The sequence below is a fragment of the Eumetopias jubatus genome, unplaced genomic scaffold (assembly GCF_037043125.1).
Source record: "Eumetopias jubatus isolate StellerSeaLion01/CBP00866 unplaced genomic scaffold, mEumJub1_p1.0 scaffold_2, whole genome shotgun sequence".
In the NCBI taxonomy this organism is placed as follows: Eukaryota; Metazoa; Chordata; class Mammalia; order Carnivora; family Otariidae; genus Eumetopias; species Eumetopias jubatus.
The window spans coordinates 167,153,535-167,169,753 of NW_028274808.1; the positions used below are offsets into that span (position 1 = coordinate 167,153,535).

General features: G+C 39.9%; 1 protein-coding gene across 1 annotated transcript in view; it reads right to left on the bottom strand.

The window, feature by feature from the left end:
- Window positions 1-14,822, bottom strand: part of GRXCR1 (glutaredoxin and cysteine rich domain containing 1) — a 119,459-nt gene extending 104,637 nt beyond the window's left edge. The window contains exon 1 of the mRNA XM_028088637.2: window positions 14,421-14,822. Within this exon, the coding sequence (XP_027944438.2) occupies window positions 14,421-14,822 (402 nt within the window). The remainder of the gene's footprint in view (window positions 1-14,420) is intronic.
- Window positions 14,823-16,219: the final 1,397 nt, after the last annotated feature.

Here is a 16,219-nt window from a genome sequence, read left to right on the forward strand (position 1 = left end):
GGGCAAGGCTGGCAAACACAAGGCCAAGTACTCACAGGAGGTTAAGACTACAGAATCCAAGACAAGGACCCAGCTAGGAGCCGAAGCCAAGACAGAATCTCAAACAGAGGAATTGGCCTCAGGAAAACAGGTTTGTGTGGCAGAGGCTAAGCCAAGTTTAAAGGCAGCAGCTAAGATTTCCCAAAGGAAACGAGTTCAGCCAACAAAACTTGCAGTACCATAATGCCTTTGAAGGAGTGGCCCAGGGCTTCCCATGCAGCCGTGGTTTTAAAAGACCTTATGTGAGGGGAACAAGATCTTTCTAAGATTTACCAAATTTAGATGTCCTGCCTCTGTCCCCCAGTAAGCTCTGAGTACTTACAATATTTTACAGTAACTCTGAGTTTGTCCTTCTCATAAGAAAGAATTTAGTTCCTCTGAGGACAGAAATCATGCTTTATTTGTCTTTGTGTCTCATTACCTATCAGAGTACTTAGCAATGACTCTGATTCTATAGGGGCCAATGACAGGCTGCTCTAAGATGGGCCACTTTGACATGAACATCATTTTGAGTTAAAAGTAATCAAAACCCATTAGATAAGGAAAAGCTCTCTTCCTGGTCTTCAACTGCCTAAATTTACATTGGCAAGGAGAGCCTGTTCCAGGAATAGAGTTATTAACAGAGACTCCCCTTTACCTAAGACTCTTATCTGTATAATAGGGCAATCTTTATTTTTTGAAACATCTCCTTTCACCTTTCCGCTAATGGCCTCTCTCCCCTTTGTAACCTCAGACCCCACCCCTCTCCTCATGCAAACTTCATGTTGCCTCATTGTCCTTGGAATTTCCATGTCTGTGGGGATTCCCTTATATACACTATTAAATTTTATTTTCTCCTGTTAATCTGTCTCACATCAATTTGATTCTCTAAGTCCAGCTAGAAGGACCTGGTAGAGCAGAGAAAGGTCTTCCTCCCCAACAATTCACAGTTTGTTTAGAAGACAGATAATAGGGGCATCCGGGTGGCTCGGTTGGTGAAGCATCCAACTCTCAGGATCTCAGCTCAAGTCCTGTGTTGGGCTCTACTTAAAAAAAAAAAAAAAAAGAATATGGGTAATAAAAATAATAACAGTATTTACTGAGCACTTACAATGTGCCAGACATTGTGCAAAATGGTTTATACACAATAGTTCATAGGAAATCATCACAATCATTATCCTGACTTCAGCAATGAGAAAACTAAGGCTTATGAAAGTTAAATAAATTTCCCCAGAAAACCCACGCAGGAGATAGCAGACTCTGCATCTGAAACCAGGTCACCTCCCTCCAGAGAATAGTGTTCCTCATGGAGGGAGAGAGAACACAAAAATCATTTAAGACACTACTGAAGAATTATGGTATTTGTCTCTTTTTTCTCTCGTAAGGGAAAGTGGGGATTCTTAGAAACTTGGGGGGGGTTGCCCCTGTGAATAATTGATAGAGCTATGTTTTCAAGGGCCTGGACATAAACAAGATGAAGTTGGGCAGTTTCAAGAATTAGAGAAAGTAAAAGTTGGGCATCCTGAGAAAGAACTTATGTGAGGGGCCGCGTGAGCTCCTACAGCCTCAGTAAAGCATCACGGGGCTGAAGGAGCAGAGATGAAGATGGATGCACCAGAATCCACGACCAGCACCATCTCTAGGTTTTCTGGCCTCTTGCAAAACTGCATATCCTGCAGATCACAATGGGTAGGGAAAGAAGCCCCAGTGATAACTAATATAGGACTTTCCTGTCCACCCTGAGAAATAGGAGGCAAATTATTAGTCACTTTTAATCTGGTATGGAAAAATCAAGTCAAATGATGTTTCCAGCAGTGGTGGGTTTTGCCTCACATTTCCACCTCCAACAGAAACAAGGGAAGGAAAAGAGAGAGGAAGGGACTGTGGCGCACACTGAGTGGGCAGCTACCTAATTTCCAGCACAGGCTTTGGGTCTGCTTCAGTCCTGATAAGCTCTCACCACCAAGCCTCCACTTCAGGGGTACAGTTTCATCTCCAGAAATCTCAGAAATACGAAAAACACTTCTTGAGAAAGCCAACTTAATAACTGAGGCAGAAAGCACTGGCCATGGAGGATGCTGAAGTAGGCACAAACTAAGAGGAACAATAAAAGAAAAAATATATCTACATGAAAAGAAAAATCCCACAATTAGAGGAGGAGCCCTGACAGCTGTGATTAATTAAGAGACTCTATGATGTTGTGTCTCAAGGTTCCATGATTTAGTTTTTCGTATGATTAAAAAGAGAGGTGGTCACCTCAGGAAAGGATGGTTGGTTTATTTGTATTACCCTTTAAGAGATTTCCTAATACTTTCTTTTACCTGACAAATGTGCATAACTTTGTGCTGTCCCAGAACTATAGTTAAAAGCACAAGTTACTCCGAGAGGCCAATTTTCAGACTTCAGGCTCCTGCTACTGAGTTTTAATTGTGAGTGAAGTTCCATGACTCTAGAAGCCAATACTACTGAGTATTGATTCAATTGGCCCAACATACAAAATTTGTGCCATGACTACAAGCTACCTGCCTCCCAGAAATCTCAGTTATTTTCTTGAGATTGTAGGAAATAGGATCCATGGCCCCTAGGAGACAAATGACTCCCTTCCTGAACTAAGTTTCTGGCACTCTGTGGGTCATGTGTAAAGATCATTGTTAAAGAACCTGTAAAGGGAAACCCCTGGAACCCTCTGAGGCTGACACAGTCTGTGGTACAACCACTTAACACATCATTCATTTCTCTCCTTCTTCTGTGTTAGAGAAAGACCACTAATTCACAGACCTATACCTCTGAAACCAATAATACATTATATGTTAAAAGAAGAAGAAGAAGAAGAAGAAGAAGAAGAAGAAGAAGAAGAAGAAGAAGAAGAAGAAGAAGAAGATGATAGCAGGAAGGGAAAAATGAAGGGGAGGAAATCGGAGGGGGAGACGAACCATGAGAGACTATGGACTCTGAGAAACAAACTGAGGGTTCTAGAGGGTAGGAGGGTAGGGGATGGGTTAGCCTGGTGATGGGTATCAAGGAGGGTACGTTCTGCATGGAGCAGTGGGTATTATACGCAAACAATGAATCACGGAACACTACATCAAAAACTAATGATGTAATGTATGGTGATTAACATAACATAATAAAAAAAAATGGAATAAATAAATAAATAAATAAATAAATCTTAAAAAAAAAAAGACCACTAGTTTAAATGTATTGCTTTCTAACACTTACTAAAGTACATTCGCTACTTCATTAGGGATGCTTTATTTTATTTCATTTCTTTTTACTCACTTAATATCATTCCACGCTGATAATTTGCCATTATCAAAACTGTGTTCCACTGACTCCATAAAAAGGGCTAAGGCACGGCTAGTTATAAGACTAGAGCCCAAAAGGATTAACATCTTGGACTAACACAAAATTAAATTTTGTTGAACATAGAGTCCTGTATATAAACAGAGAAAAAAGCTAATGAGTATCATATTAAATAAAAACAGATGTTTTATGGGATTGAAAGATTTAACCTCATGAATCGTTTCACTGAGAAAAGATGTTTGAACGAGTCAACAAGCCAACATCATGATGTGGCCACCAAAAATATTAATTTAGTCTTAATCTACACTCATGGAAGTGGATGAGATGGCCTTCTCCCTATCCTGGTATGATCAGTTTTGGTAGGTTCAACACCCACACGATGGTGAGACTTGAATCCATATCTTGCCAAAGACTCTGAATCTCTTGCCCCTAGACTTTGTACGATCTTGGCAGAGATAATATAGAGAAAATCCAGGCATCAAATGAGTGGTTGGGCACTAGCTGCTTAGTGGATAAGAGCCCAGGTTCTGGAGTCAAACTTTCTGATAATTACATCACTTACCATCGGGTGACTTTGAGCAAGGTACTCAGTATCTGTGAACTTGTACCAGCTTGCTTCTGCTGCTTAACCAACCACCCCAAACAGAGTGCAGTACAACACTAAGCATTTATTGCTCACTCATGAGTCTGCTGTTTAGCTGGCAATAGGCAGGTCTGGCCTAAGCTATGCACAATTTGGCTTCAAACTGTTTTGGGGTCCAGGTCTGTTCTTCGTGTCTCTCACTCTCTTAGGACCTGCCAGCCTCCTGCAGCATGCCCTCCACTTGGTGATGGAAGGGGTGCAAGAGGGAAAACTCAGCCATTGCATGTGCCACATCTATTACCATCCCACTGTCCAAAGGGAGCCATGTGGCCAACACTTAAGTCAAGGGCTGCATCTTCACATGGCCATGGCAGAAGTGTGTTGATGTGTGACACACATTGGAAAAAAATTTAACCGACCACAAAGCCATAGTATTCTCATAGACAAAATAAGTTTACTGCACCTACTAGGTACGGCAGGCAGACTAATGATTGGCCAAAAATGCCCCTGTCCAATCCCCACAACCTGTGAATACAGTACCTTATATGGCAAAAGAGACTTTGCAGACATCATTGCACTTAGGATCTTGAGACAGGAAGATTATCCTGGATTCTCCAGGTAGGCCCAGTATAATCACAAAGGTCTTTAGAAGGGAAAGAAGAAGATGGGGAGTTAGAAAAGGAGACATAACACTGGAAGCAGAGGCAAGAGCAGGAGCCAAAGAATGTGGCCAGGCACCAGGAGCTGGGAAAGGCAAGGAATGGATTCTTCCCTAAAGCCTCCAGGGGGAACACAGCCCTACAGAAAGTCCCATAAGGCCCATTCCAGACTTCTGACCTCCAGAACTAAAAAGTAATAAATCTATGTCATTGTAAGCCACCGAGTTGGTGGCAATCTGTTTCAAAAGAAATAGGACAGTAATATACCAGGTGAGTAATTATCATTGTTCAGTCTCCCCTACATATGGATACTGCAGGCTTTATCTTTCATATAACCACGCAATTAATGTGGATGTCAAAGGCCTTGCTCTTTATTTCTGGGGAAAGTCAGGAGTTCCGTGTCATTGAAAAGGGAAGTGTTCACATGGAATAGTTTGGAAGGAGCTCAGCAGAATCTTGAAACATGAGAGGGCATCACCTCTGCCAGATGATTCCCAAGCAGTGTGCTGACAGCTGTCAAAGGAAGGCCTCACGAGTCAGTCACGAGAGGACACACAAAGCTGGCTCTACAACCAAGGTCACGTGTAGGTAAGCACAGCTCTTCTGCCAGCATGGGCTGCTTCTGGGACACTCACAAGCAGGGCTATCCCACAGCTTGTCCATGCAGCCCCTGCTCTAACCCATGAAGCCCACTGCCCCCCAATTGCAAGACCTGTCAATTTCCCCTGAGGTCACAGCCCACCCAACTCTTCTCCCTTCCTAAAATGACTCTCATTCAGTCTCCTCCAGATTGGCACACTCTCCCCTGTTTGTGCTCCACTGACTCATTAGAACATAATTCCCCTGTGCCTACTCTTCTGACAAAAACTCTCTCTTGCCAATCAGTAACCTGGCTTTCACTACTCTACCCCTTTTGTGGATGAGTCAAGCTTTCAGACTTTTCATATTATAAAGATCTTCAATTCCATACCCTTAGTTACATAAAAGGTGCAAAAAAGGGGCAACATAATTCTTTCATGGCCTAACTGTTGGAGGAGTTAATCAAGAAGACATGACTGTCGGCTGACAGGCAATCAGAGGCTCCTCACTTCGTCCCCTGCCCTTGGAATGTATGCTCTGCCCACCTTTCCCACAGTGGGAGCAGTTTCAAGGAGGCAGCCTTGAGACAGCAAGATGTTGAGGTCATCTGGATAGTATTTGTGACTGAAGCCAGTTAAGGCCTCTATATAAACTTTTGAAATTCTGGCAGGTATGGAGATCCACTCATCTTGTGGCTGTCCAGACAAGCTTTATATGTAGGTTCCCTTGCTTATTAAACCTGCCTTCTACCAATCTGGACTGGCCTGCCTCTTTCCCTGGTCAATTCCTGCCATCGATGTATGGGAGCTCATTTCAGATATCATTGGGGAAAGCTCTAGAGGTTGGGAATTAATGCTAATTTTGTTGTTTGGGAATCAAAAAATAAGGAATACTTTTACAATTAGTTCTATTAACTATGAGGGAGAGTTACATGAACAAAATGTGCATCTATCTCTTTCTTCCTAACAAGATGTTCTAAGGCATAAATAATTTGTCAGAAATTAGGTGAGATAATGAATTATTGCAAAAATAAAATTGAGCAACGACATCCTAACTATTACTTGAATAGACCTTTGCACATGAACCAACGTCCCTTAACAAAAATTTCTGTATGACATTTTAATCTGTCTGTAATTTCTAAAATTCCTTCCAGGCAATAGCAATTGAGGAATTGACACATTTATATAGTGTGTCAACTTATAGACTATTAAATGTTTATATTGCTTTTATACAAAATTCAAAGTACTGGGTTTGAGAGAAAATATCAGAAACTCTGTAAGCATGAGTAGGGCCACCCAAAGGATGTTTGTCTGGTCCTGATATTATATTGCTTTTAATGTTTAGAAACATCAGATGCTAATTTCCTAATTATGTGGCAACCAATAGTTGCCAGTAAGAGTTCATTAAGCAGTTTCCAGTCATCTTGTGGAATCTGTGGGTTTGCTCAGCATGTTGTTCTAAAGTCAGAATTCAGGTAAATTAATGGATTAAGCTTCAAGCTTCCACAAATTAAAATGTCATGATGATCGCATGTCCTGATGATACACGCGCTCTGATGAAAAGGCAAGAATGAGAATTATTCCAAGGAGATATTCACTGAACTAATGAGAGAAAGTTGTAGTAAGATTCATGGAACTTGGATAAATGTTCATGGTCAGAGTCACTGTTAACTGACTTCTGGAGCCCCTCATAGGATCAAAGTAAGAGTCATTAATTATGCAGATAACCCTTCAGTTCTTGGACCTTGAGATGGAACTAAATTAGAAGGAAAGCAAGAGAAATTGAAGAAAGGACTACAACAAAATGATGGTCTAATAAGACAAAGACTAAATGGAGGAAAAGATAAGCATTGGAGAAATGAAGAATGTGTGCAGAGGCTATGTTAGGCCAATAAGAAAACAGAGAGGGAAAATCCTCTGGAAAAGGAAGAGAAAGTCAAGTTTTGTATCTGAATTCTTACAGAAATCACTTTATACAACCATTCACAATACACCACTGAATAGTTCATGAAGGCAGGAGTTGGGTTTTAGTCCTCACATTATCTAGCTTAGTGACGGCTCCATAATGGATATGTAGTAAATGGTAATTAAAATAATGATTGAATGAATATAGAAGATAACCTACAACAGAAAGAATTTAACGGAGCAAGATACTGACACTTAACCATGCAAAATCAATTCCTATCTGTAGAGAGCAAAATGGAGTCTCTCATGTCAAGCAGCGGCCTGTGTCAAGCCATGACACAAGCAGGTAAGGTACCGCTGATAGGAGACATCGCGGGGACCCATGTCAGCTGACCCCCCAGAACTGATAATGAGCAGAACCAGAGGAGGTCTGCAGAGACCCGAAACTGATGAAATCCTTTTAAGAGGGGAAGCATTTTGGCAACAAACTATCAGATTCTTCAGACATGACCCCTCAGTGTCTGACCACTTAAAAAAGGCAACTGCCGCTGAAGGCTCTGCCTGATGGATCTCCAAACAGAACTAAGATCCTTCACTGCTTGAACATCAGGAGCAGTGAGTGCCGAGAGCTGACCAGGACCAGACCAAGGCCTTATCTCAACTGTGCGCCCAGAGACTGACTTTGAGTTGAGTTCCTTAACTTCCTGCGCCCTTCTGTTATCGTGTTTGTTGAGTGGCTTATCTTCTGTCCCGCTCTGTGTGCCGTGTAAGAAGCCATGTTGAATCCCATGGTGAATTGTCATTGAGTTTGGAATCCTGAAACTGCTTCGTAATTGTGATTTAACTTTGCTTTCTGATTGAATAAAGCTGACATTGTGGAAAGACATTCCTCGTGTGTGCGCCTTCCTGGCGTGCTCCTGACACTATCCAATATGGGAAATCTCCAAACCCAGAGGGGGTGGAAAAGAAGAAAATAATCACTGTGGAAGAGAATTTCACTTAGTTCATTAACTCAAAGAAAGAACATTTACTGAGGTCCTCAACAGTGTCAGTGTTTCAAATGCTGTGGCCTCCAGTAGCAAAGCGTTGGTAGGTGGAAGATGGTCACGGTCACAGCACGCCAGCTAGTTTGAACAATTCCCTTGCTTCAAGCTTATGCACTCCTTGCCTGCTAACTGCAGTTCATTGGTTGGAAGCAGAACTAGCCTCCTTTGCTTGAGGTTTCACGGGCCTTGAGGAATAAAGGACCAGACTTTCCTGGAAGCTAAGGCCTGACCCCATTAGAAACAGCTGCCTCCGATACCAACCAGCCTAGCCTGTTCAGGGTCACGTTGACATATGATTAATGTCCTGAGCATCAGCGTCTCCTGCACGCAGCCCCCATCCTTTCCCAAGCCTTCTGCTTTAAACACCCCTCCACCGCTCCACCTTTGCCTAGACTGGGAAGATGGTCTTTGAGACATTAGTCCACTGTCTTCCCAAGTTGAGGCTTCCTGAATAAAGCAACCTGTCACTCATCTCTCAAGTACTGATATTCATCAGGTGAGTAGCCGAACTGAGTTTAGGACCAGTTCTCTGTCTGGGAACAATAGGACCTTCAGGTCCATCAGTTGGCAAGGCTTTAATTGTACATAAAAAATAGATCAGTAATACCAGCCCATTTTTGGTGCTTCTTTCCCTGCTTTTTGGATAACAAGTCACCTAATTTCTTAATGTAGTTTCTTGCATCATTTGGAATTGTATCAAAAATCCTACAGTTTCTTGCTACTTCCTGATAGCTAAAAGAGGCAATATTTTCATTTATAAATGCTTATTTTTTTTAAGATTTTATTTATTTATTTGACAGAGAGAGCGAGAAAGCACAAGCAGGGGGAACAGTTGAGGGAGAGGGAGAAGCAGGTTCCCCACCAAGCAGGGAGCCCGATGTGGGGCTCGATCCCAGGACCCTGGGATCATGACCTGAGCCAAAGGCAGACGCTTAACCATCTGAGCCACCCAGGCGCCCCAGTAAATGCTTATTTTGATAGAACATTACATAAGAATTTTTTCTGAGTAAATGTGATATTGAATCCTATAACAATGTTTCATACACAGAGAAGATGTTCAAATTATTATTAATAATGATACTACCTCATAAAGTTGCTATGAGAAATAAATATGTCAATGCACCTAAATAATAAGAACAGTGCATTCTATACTTAATCAGTATTTAGTATTACTGTTGCTGTTTTCCAGCATGATCCAAATAAACCACCGGGACCACGGAGTCATCAAGAGTATCACCTTGTTTTCACTGGAATATTATTCTATTGCCAAAGCTAGATGAAGTGAACCAGAGATGAATAATAATAGGTACAGCCAGGAATTTCTGTTAATCATCCATCTCTAAAGTTAGTGAACATCGCTGAGCAGGGGTCTTCCTTGAGCTAACCCATCACCCCCTTCCTTTCAATCTCAAAACAATTTAATCAAATGATGTTATAGAGATGATAAGTTTTGCTAAATTTTGAAAATAAAATTTAAAACTGAGTGGAAGCTATTTAATTCTGCAGAAAAACCTTCCCTAGGTGAAGATCTGAATGTTCAATAAACAATAGGTTTTTAAATCTGCTACACAAATATTGAAGTTTCAAAAGACTAAATCATATCATAACATTGTTAACTATGATAAGTATATTATGATATGATTTAGTCTTACCAATCTTCTTATTTGTAATTATAACATTTCAAAAGGTAAGGCTGAGTGTTCTTGTAGATAGCATTGTACTTTTAAAAACTAACAAAGCCTAAACAGTGAAAGGCAGGGTTCTCATGTTACTAGCTTTGGGTCAGACGCTTGATTTCTCTGACACTCAGTTATCTACAAACAGGCATTATAATACTCATTTTCCTGCTTATTTCACAAAAATCTTCAGTACGATCAAGTAAAATAATGTATGTGAAAACCTTTGCAAAATGCAAATTGTTCTGCAAATGTATGATTATCTTTATTTTCCTTATCTTGAATTGTTAAAATGCCCATAATTATAAGCACATCAATCACAGATGTTCATGTAAATACAAAGATGAAAGTTATATGTTTGAGTTTTTTTAAAAGAGCCAGCATAATATGTGGTATAACTATTTTCCTTTTTTGCATCTATTTTTCTCTAATATAGTAGTTTTAAATTTGTAAAAAGAGGGAATTAAAATTATAGAAATTACAGAAAGAGATTCTGAGTATACAACAGATTATACATATTTGAAGATAGGGTCAAGACAAGATTATTGATTCTTAATTACCATCTGAAATTTAATCCCAGAAGAAAATATTAGGAAAAAACAAATGACCTTAATTATCTGCATCACTGACCCACCCCAAGAGACTTTGGAAATATGTTGCCACTAAGATCCAGGTGTATCTCAAATCTAATCATGCACCAAGTGGACGAGAGCTATGAGCTATATAGTGGCTTTGTAACTTGTCTTCCATGAAGTAACTAATTTAAAAAAATAAATAAAAAATAATTTTTTCTAAAATTTTCCAGTTATGAGTAGTAAAATCATTTATCTAGGTAGGATTATCCTTTCAGCAGAATATCTTAAAAAGAGCTAAAACAGAATACCTACATCATAATGTACTGGTAATTTCAGGAACCATTTCTAAACCAACACATTGGTAAATTAGGATACCAGTAGGAAACAAGTCTGTCAGGATATCTGTATTTATCTTTGGCTCAGGAAAGACTTTCCTGGTGATCTAACATGATCAGAAGAACAAGTAACAGATCAATACATAACTTCTTTGTTTCCCCCCTTAAATAGTGAAGACATAAAGGACATTAAGGAATATTTTTATTAACTCTAGTGAACTGGATGGATTTCCCTTTTACACGCTAGGTCAGTGATTCTCAAACTTTAGTGTATGTACAAACAACCTAAACAGCAGCTAATAAATGCATATTTCCAGGCCACAACTAGATTTCAGGTTTTCAGATTTCCAAACCCGCCTCTCTTGAGCATTATACTCTTGTCGTTTCTGGGAGAAATGGAAAAGCCAAGCACCTGTATCTGAAGAGCCATAATCTAGACCCATTGGAGGCCTTGAGTGATTCACAAATGAAACAATGAACCACCCTCTATAAGGCCCACCTAAGCATCCAAGTGACTTTTCTCTTTTTACCTCCTGGTCCGTTCCTACCCACAAAAACCTTAATTGATACTGTGTATCCTCAACCACCCAGAATTCTATAGGGTAAACTAATTAACAAGTGAAATGGGAATTTGCTCTAACATCTCTTTTATAGATAATTTTCTAAATAAATACTGCTGAGAGGGAGGCCTGGGTGGCTCAGTTGGTTAAGCATCTGCCTTCGGCTCAGATCATGATTCCAGAGTCCCAGGATGGAGTCCCACATTGGGTTCCTTGCTCGGCAGGGAACCTGCTTCTCCCTCTGTCTGCCGCTCCCCCTGCTTGTACTCTCTCTCTCTCTTTCTGACAAATACATAAATAAAATCTTTAAAAAAAAAAGTACTGCTAAAGAAGTATAAATGTTTGAGGCAAATAATTTCAAAGACTACTCTCTGCACAGTTGAAATTTTTGCAAGATACATGCCAATATTCTAGGAGACAGGAATAACAGAATGGGAAAGTAACAGTGAGGAAGCCAAGTGATTTACAGATTCTTTGGAAGCTTTTATTTATATTCAGTGTTTCCTCTCAAGTTTCAAGTTGAGTGCTTTAAGATTTTATAACTTAAAACAGGAAGAAAGACCTGTTTCTTCAATTATAGTTCCTTGCTTCAATAAGATTGTGCATTGAAACTTTAATCAAATATCTAAGATACCACTCCTCATTTTTTCCTCCCTGAGAAAAATTGCTACATCACAGTTACATCCAGTTAAGTTTGCCGCTTACTTGCTTACTTTCTAAGAGATGTAGAAAATATACAGAGATCCAGGGAAGAGTCACATCTGGTCCCATAGCCATAGGAGTAACTGAATGGTAACTTCTACCTTTAGTCCCTGGGGCTTCCCTGCTACTGCACTGTGGGAAACCTACTCAGTCACCCTAAGGCACATGCCGCAGACATTTGTCACTCCTTACGACATACCTATCCTTTAGCAAGCAGCAAGCATCCAAGTTAGTTCTCTCTATAATGCTGTGTAGGTGTATTGCACCACTCCAAGGGGTGCTGTTTACACAATGATGTGAAGGGAACCCCCTAAAATAGTGCATCCGGCAGCTCCCATCCAAGGTAAGAGCTCCTTTAACTTATGTTATGTCCTGGAGAAATCAGAGAACATTCCATAACAGTGGTGATGATTACGATGAAACTAATGATGATGGTCAAAATTGTGAGTACCTACAATATGCTGATTACTTTACCCACATTATAAAGAAAGAAGGACCAGCTAGAAAAAAAATGATTAAATATGAGACATTGAGGGGCCTCTGTTAGTAACCACTATTGTTTTCTTAAAGCAAAGGGTAAATGGAGTGGGGATAAGTTATTAGGAAATGACAGTTTTATTGGATTTTTTTCTCAAGAAAAAGGGTGATGGAATTACGCATAGAAAAATACAGCAGTAGAGCCACCTGAGTGGCTCAGTCAGTTAAGCGTCTGCCCTCCACTCAGGTCATGATCTCAGAATCCTGGGATCACACCCCACGTCGGGCTCCCTGCTCAGCGGGGAGTCTGCTTCTCTCCTTCTCTCTTCCTCTGCCTCTCCTCCTGCTTGTGCTCACTCTCACTCTCTCTCTCTCAAATAAATAAACAAATCTTTAAAAAAGCGAAAGAAAAATATACAAGTAAATGACTGTAAACTAATCTAGTGCTAACATTTGATTTTGGAATTTCCTTTATCTCCTATGTGTGAATTTCTTGCTCCACCAGGACAAAGCCAGAGGGAGGAAAAGTTTTTCTCTTGTAGGATTTGAAGATTTAAATTATTTACTCATAAATAATAGTTTTTTGGGGAGAATTGAACAAATTCAAATCAAAGTAGTAAAACTGGTGCAGCAGTTTTGTAAAGCCCTCCAGATCATAAAGCAATTCAAATCATGATTCAAGTAAAAGCTAAATTAATCACAATAAATGCAAACATTTTTTAAACTTAATTATTATAGAGTCTTGGTCTACACCAAATAGTAATAATTTCTGCAGTGGGTGAAACACAGAGGCCACCAAGATGATCTCAACCTAATAGTCACATCTCTAGAAATCCATACAAGATTTTTTCCAACCTAGTCAAACATAGTCATCAGTTGCTAATTTTTGATTCCCCACCCCCACCCTTAACCAGTGAAATCTTTCATGGATAAATTCTATATATGAAAAGAACCCTGGATCTTAACTGTTTTTACCCTTTAATTTCTTTTTTTAAAATCCTGGTGATGTGATCTTTCCAAATACTTCCTTCGAAATGAAAAATAATCAAATACCTTTGGCTAAAACCCTTTCTCCCTACCACTACTGCATCCTTATATAATGCAGAGGCACTGAATAATTCATCAAGGAGATTTTATTTAAATATTGAGAATCATATAAAACGGTATTACAATGAAAAATATTGGCTTGCTACCTTAATGATAGTGATTATGAATTCTATTCCTGAAATAATGATGTCGTTTTTAACAGAAAATCATTTTACCAATGCTTCCGGGCAATTTCAAAAATTTGTCTAAACATTAGATCATTGCCAAAGGCCCCAGGATCTGAATAATACATTTCTACATTACTGTGCAGAATCTATCACATTTTCAAGGCTAATGTTTTTACTATAAAATCTGGATCTCAGTCTATATATTTATAGAGGAATAACTTCTTCAAGTGCCATTCTAGAGTTCTCATGGGCAAATGAATGAAGAAATGCACCTCAGATAAAACCTGCAACCTCTAGAGCAGTGGGAGAGAGTCCAAGCTCATCTTTACAGCTTCATACTATTCCAACTGAATCCAGTGCCACTGAATGCAGCACTCCATCTTCTCTGGTTTAAAATCTATACAAGAGATGATAAATGCTAATCTGGTATCTCAAGGATGATAAACCAGAAATTAATTTCTAAATTGTGCTCAGATGCTTTGAACACTATAGTCTGTCTTTTTTTTTTTCTTGGCTAAGAAACAGATGCATTGTTTTAGTCATTGCACACTGGAAGAAAAGACCACTCAAATGTTAGAAATTTGGCTTTGGGAATCCATCTAATTTGCTAAGCATAATGACCCTATTTTTAATCGATGGCTGTTGAGACAATATCTAAGATGGAGGAGTGACTCATGAAGTATGTAGGAGTCATGAATAAGAGAGGCTTGCTTTCAACTGGAGGGCAGAGAGGTACTGAGAAGGTGAGTTAGGAAAAAAGCCCCGGAGGAGCAAAGTGCATTGACTTACCTGCAGTACTTTGGTCAAATTGTTAAATAGAGCTTGGCCGGCACTCACTTTGTATTTGACGCCTCTGACTGTGCCATTTTTGCTTAAAATGTTGACTCTTCTTGTACCAAAACCCTTCTCACTGGCAGCCCTTGCTAACACCAGCAAGTTATCCTGGTCATTCTCACACTCATCACCTTCCAATCCTATGTGGCCGTCTTGCTGTCCATCAGACTCACTCAGTCCATCTATCCCCCAGATGCTGGCACACTCAGAGTCCAGAGAGCCTGATGGTTGCCCATCTTCGTACACTTCCTTCAGAACCCGCCCACTATGAGATGATGCGATCCGAAACCGGACTTTCCGTGGCCTGTCATTTTCTGCCTTTATGTCCCTTTTCAGCATGATCACTTCCACCCACATAAGCACTTCACATAATTCTGGATCCCTTGTTATTGCAAGAGTCCGCTTGCCACATAGCTATATGAGAGCTTCATTCTCCCGACAGCAACACCCATACGAAACTAACAACGAAAGGAAAGAAGATTCCTAAGAACCTACAGTGCATCTCTGCTATTAATAATGAATGTGTGTGTGTGTGCTATGGTTACCTTTAAACTAACACCTGCAAATGATCCCAGCCTTTAAATATTAACCAGCCATGGTGGACTCTTTAACAGGACAAGTGCAAGAAAGTGGCATGCAGTGAAACAAAAAGTAAGTAGGGAGCAAGGAAATGAAAGACTTCAACTTTGAAGCCAACCATGAGCGTTGAAAAGGATCTTAGCAGAAAAGTATCTCTACAATTCTCTGTCCAGGATGGAGGCCAGAGACAAAATGTGGAATCTAATGTGTAGGATGGGACAAGTCTTGGTCTTCCCACAGTGCTTCTATCTTCAGTCCCACACTGTCAGCAGGTGATCTTTAAAAAGGGCAGTGGACTGGGCAACCCATTCGGGACCCCTCTTTCCCTAGAGAGCTTTTTTTTCTTCCTTTCTGTTCTCACCTTCACTTAATAAACTTTCACTTCACTTTAAGAAAAAAAAAAAGGCAGTGGACTACATGCCAACCTAGAGCTTTTAAAACTAGTTCTTTAATCATCTATTAGACTTCATCAGCATTGTAAGATGCATTTTCAATCTGCATCTTCATGCACAAGTGGTTTTGCTAAAGAATAACTTTTTAACAAACTATGAAAAGAGAGAACATTTGCTGTTACTTTCCCACTTCTGCTAGCAGCAAACATTCTCTTGGACAAAGGGAAAGGTTTTGGAACGAAACTTAATGGGACAATGAGGGAAGAATGGAAAATCCTCCAAGCCAGCCTGAACTGTATTAATAAATATTATATCCAAATCACGCAGGCATAGAGAAGGGACCTCCTAATGGTGTGCTCAGCAGATTTGCTGATACTTTGACCAGTGACTGAACAATCTCTTAAGATAAAAGGCCATATTAAAACATACACAATGGTGAGTGCCCCAACCTGTCCGCACCTCCAAAGGGAGGACACACAGCTGGCCCTCATATTGCACTTCAAGGTTTTTAATGTTTATAGTTTTATCTGATATAAATTGAATTTACATTTATTTTAGAAAATTCAGACAATAATAGCACAGCGTTGAAAATAAAAGTCACACCAAAAAAGAAAAGTCACGAATGACCTCACTAGAGATGTTAATAATTTTGTGAAATATCTTCCAGTCTCTATGAAGATGAGATGCTCTGATGGTCACAAAACTACATTGCCCAGCCTCTTGCCATTTAAGGGGAAAAGGAACAGGTGCCTAGCTTTTGCTGATGGGATGTGAGCAAAAGTA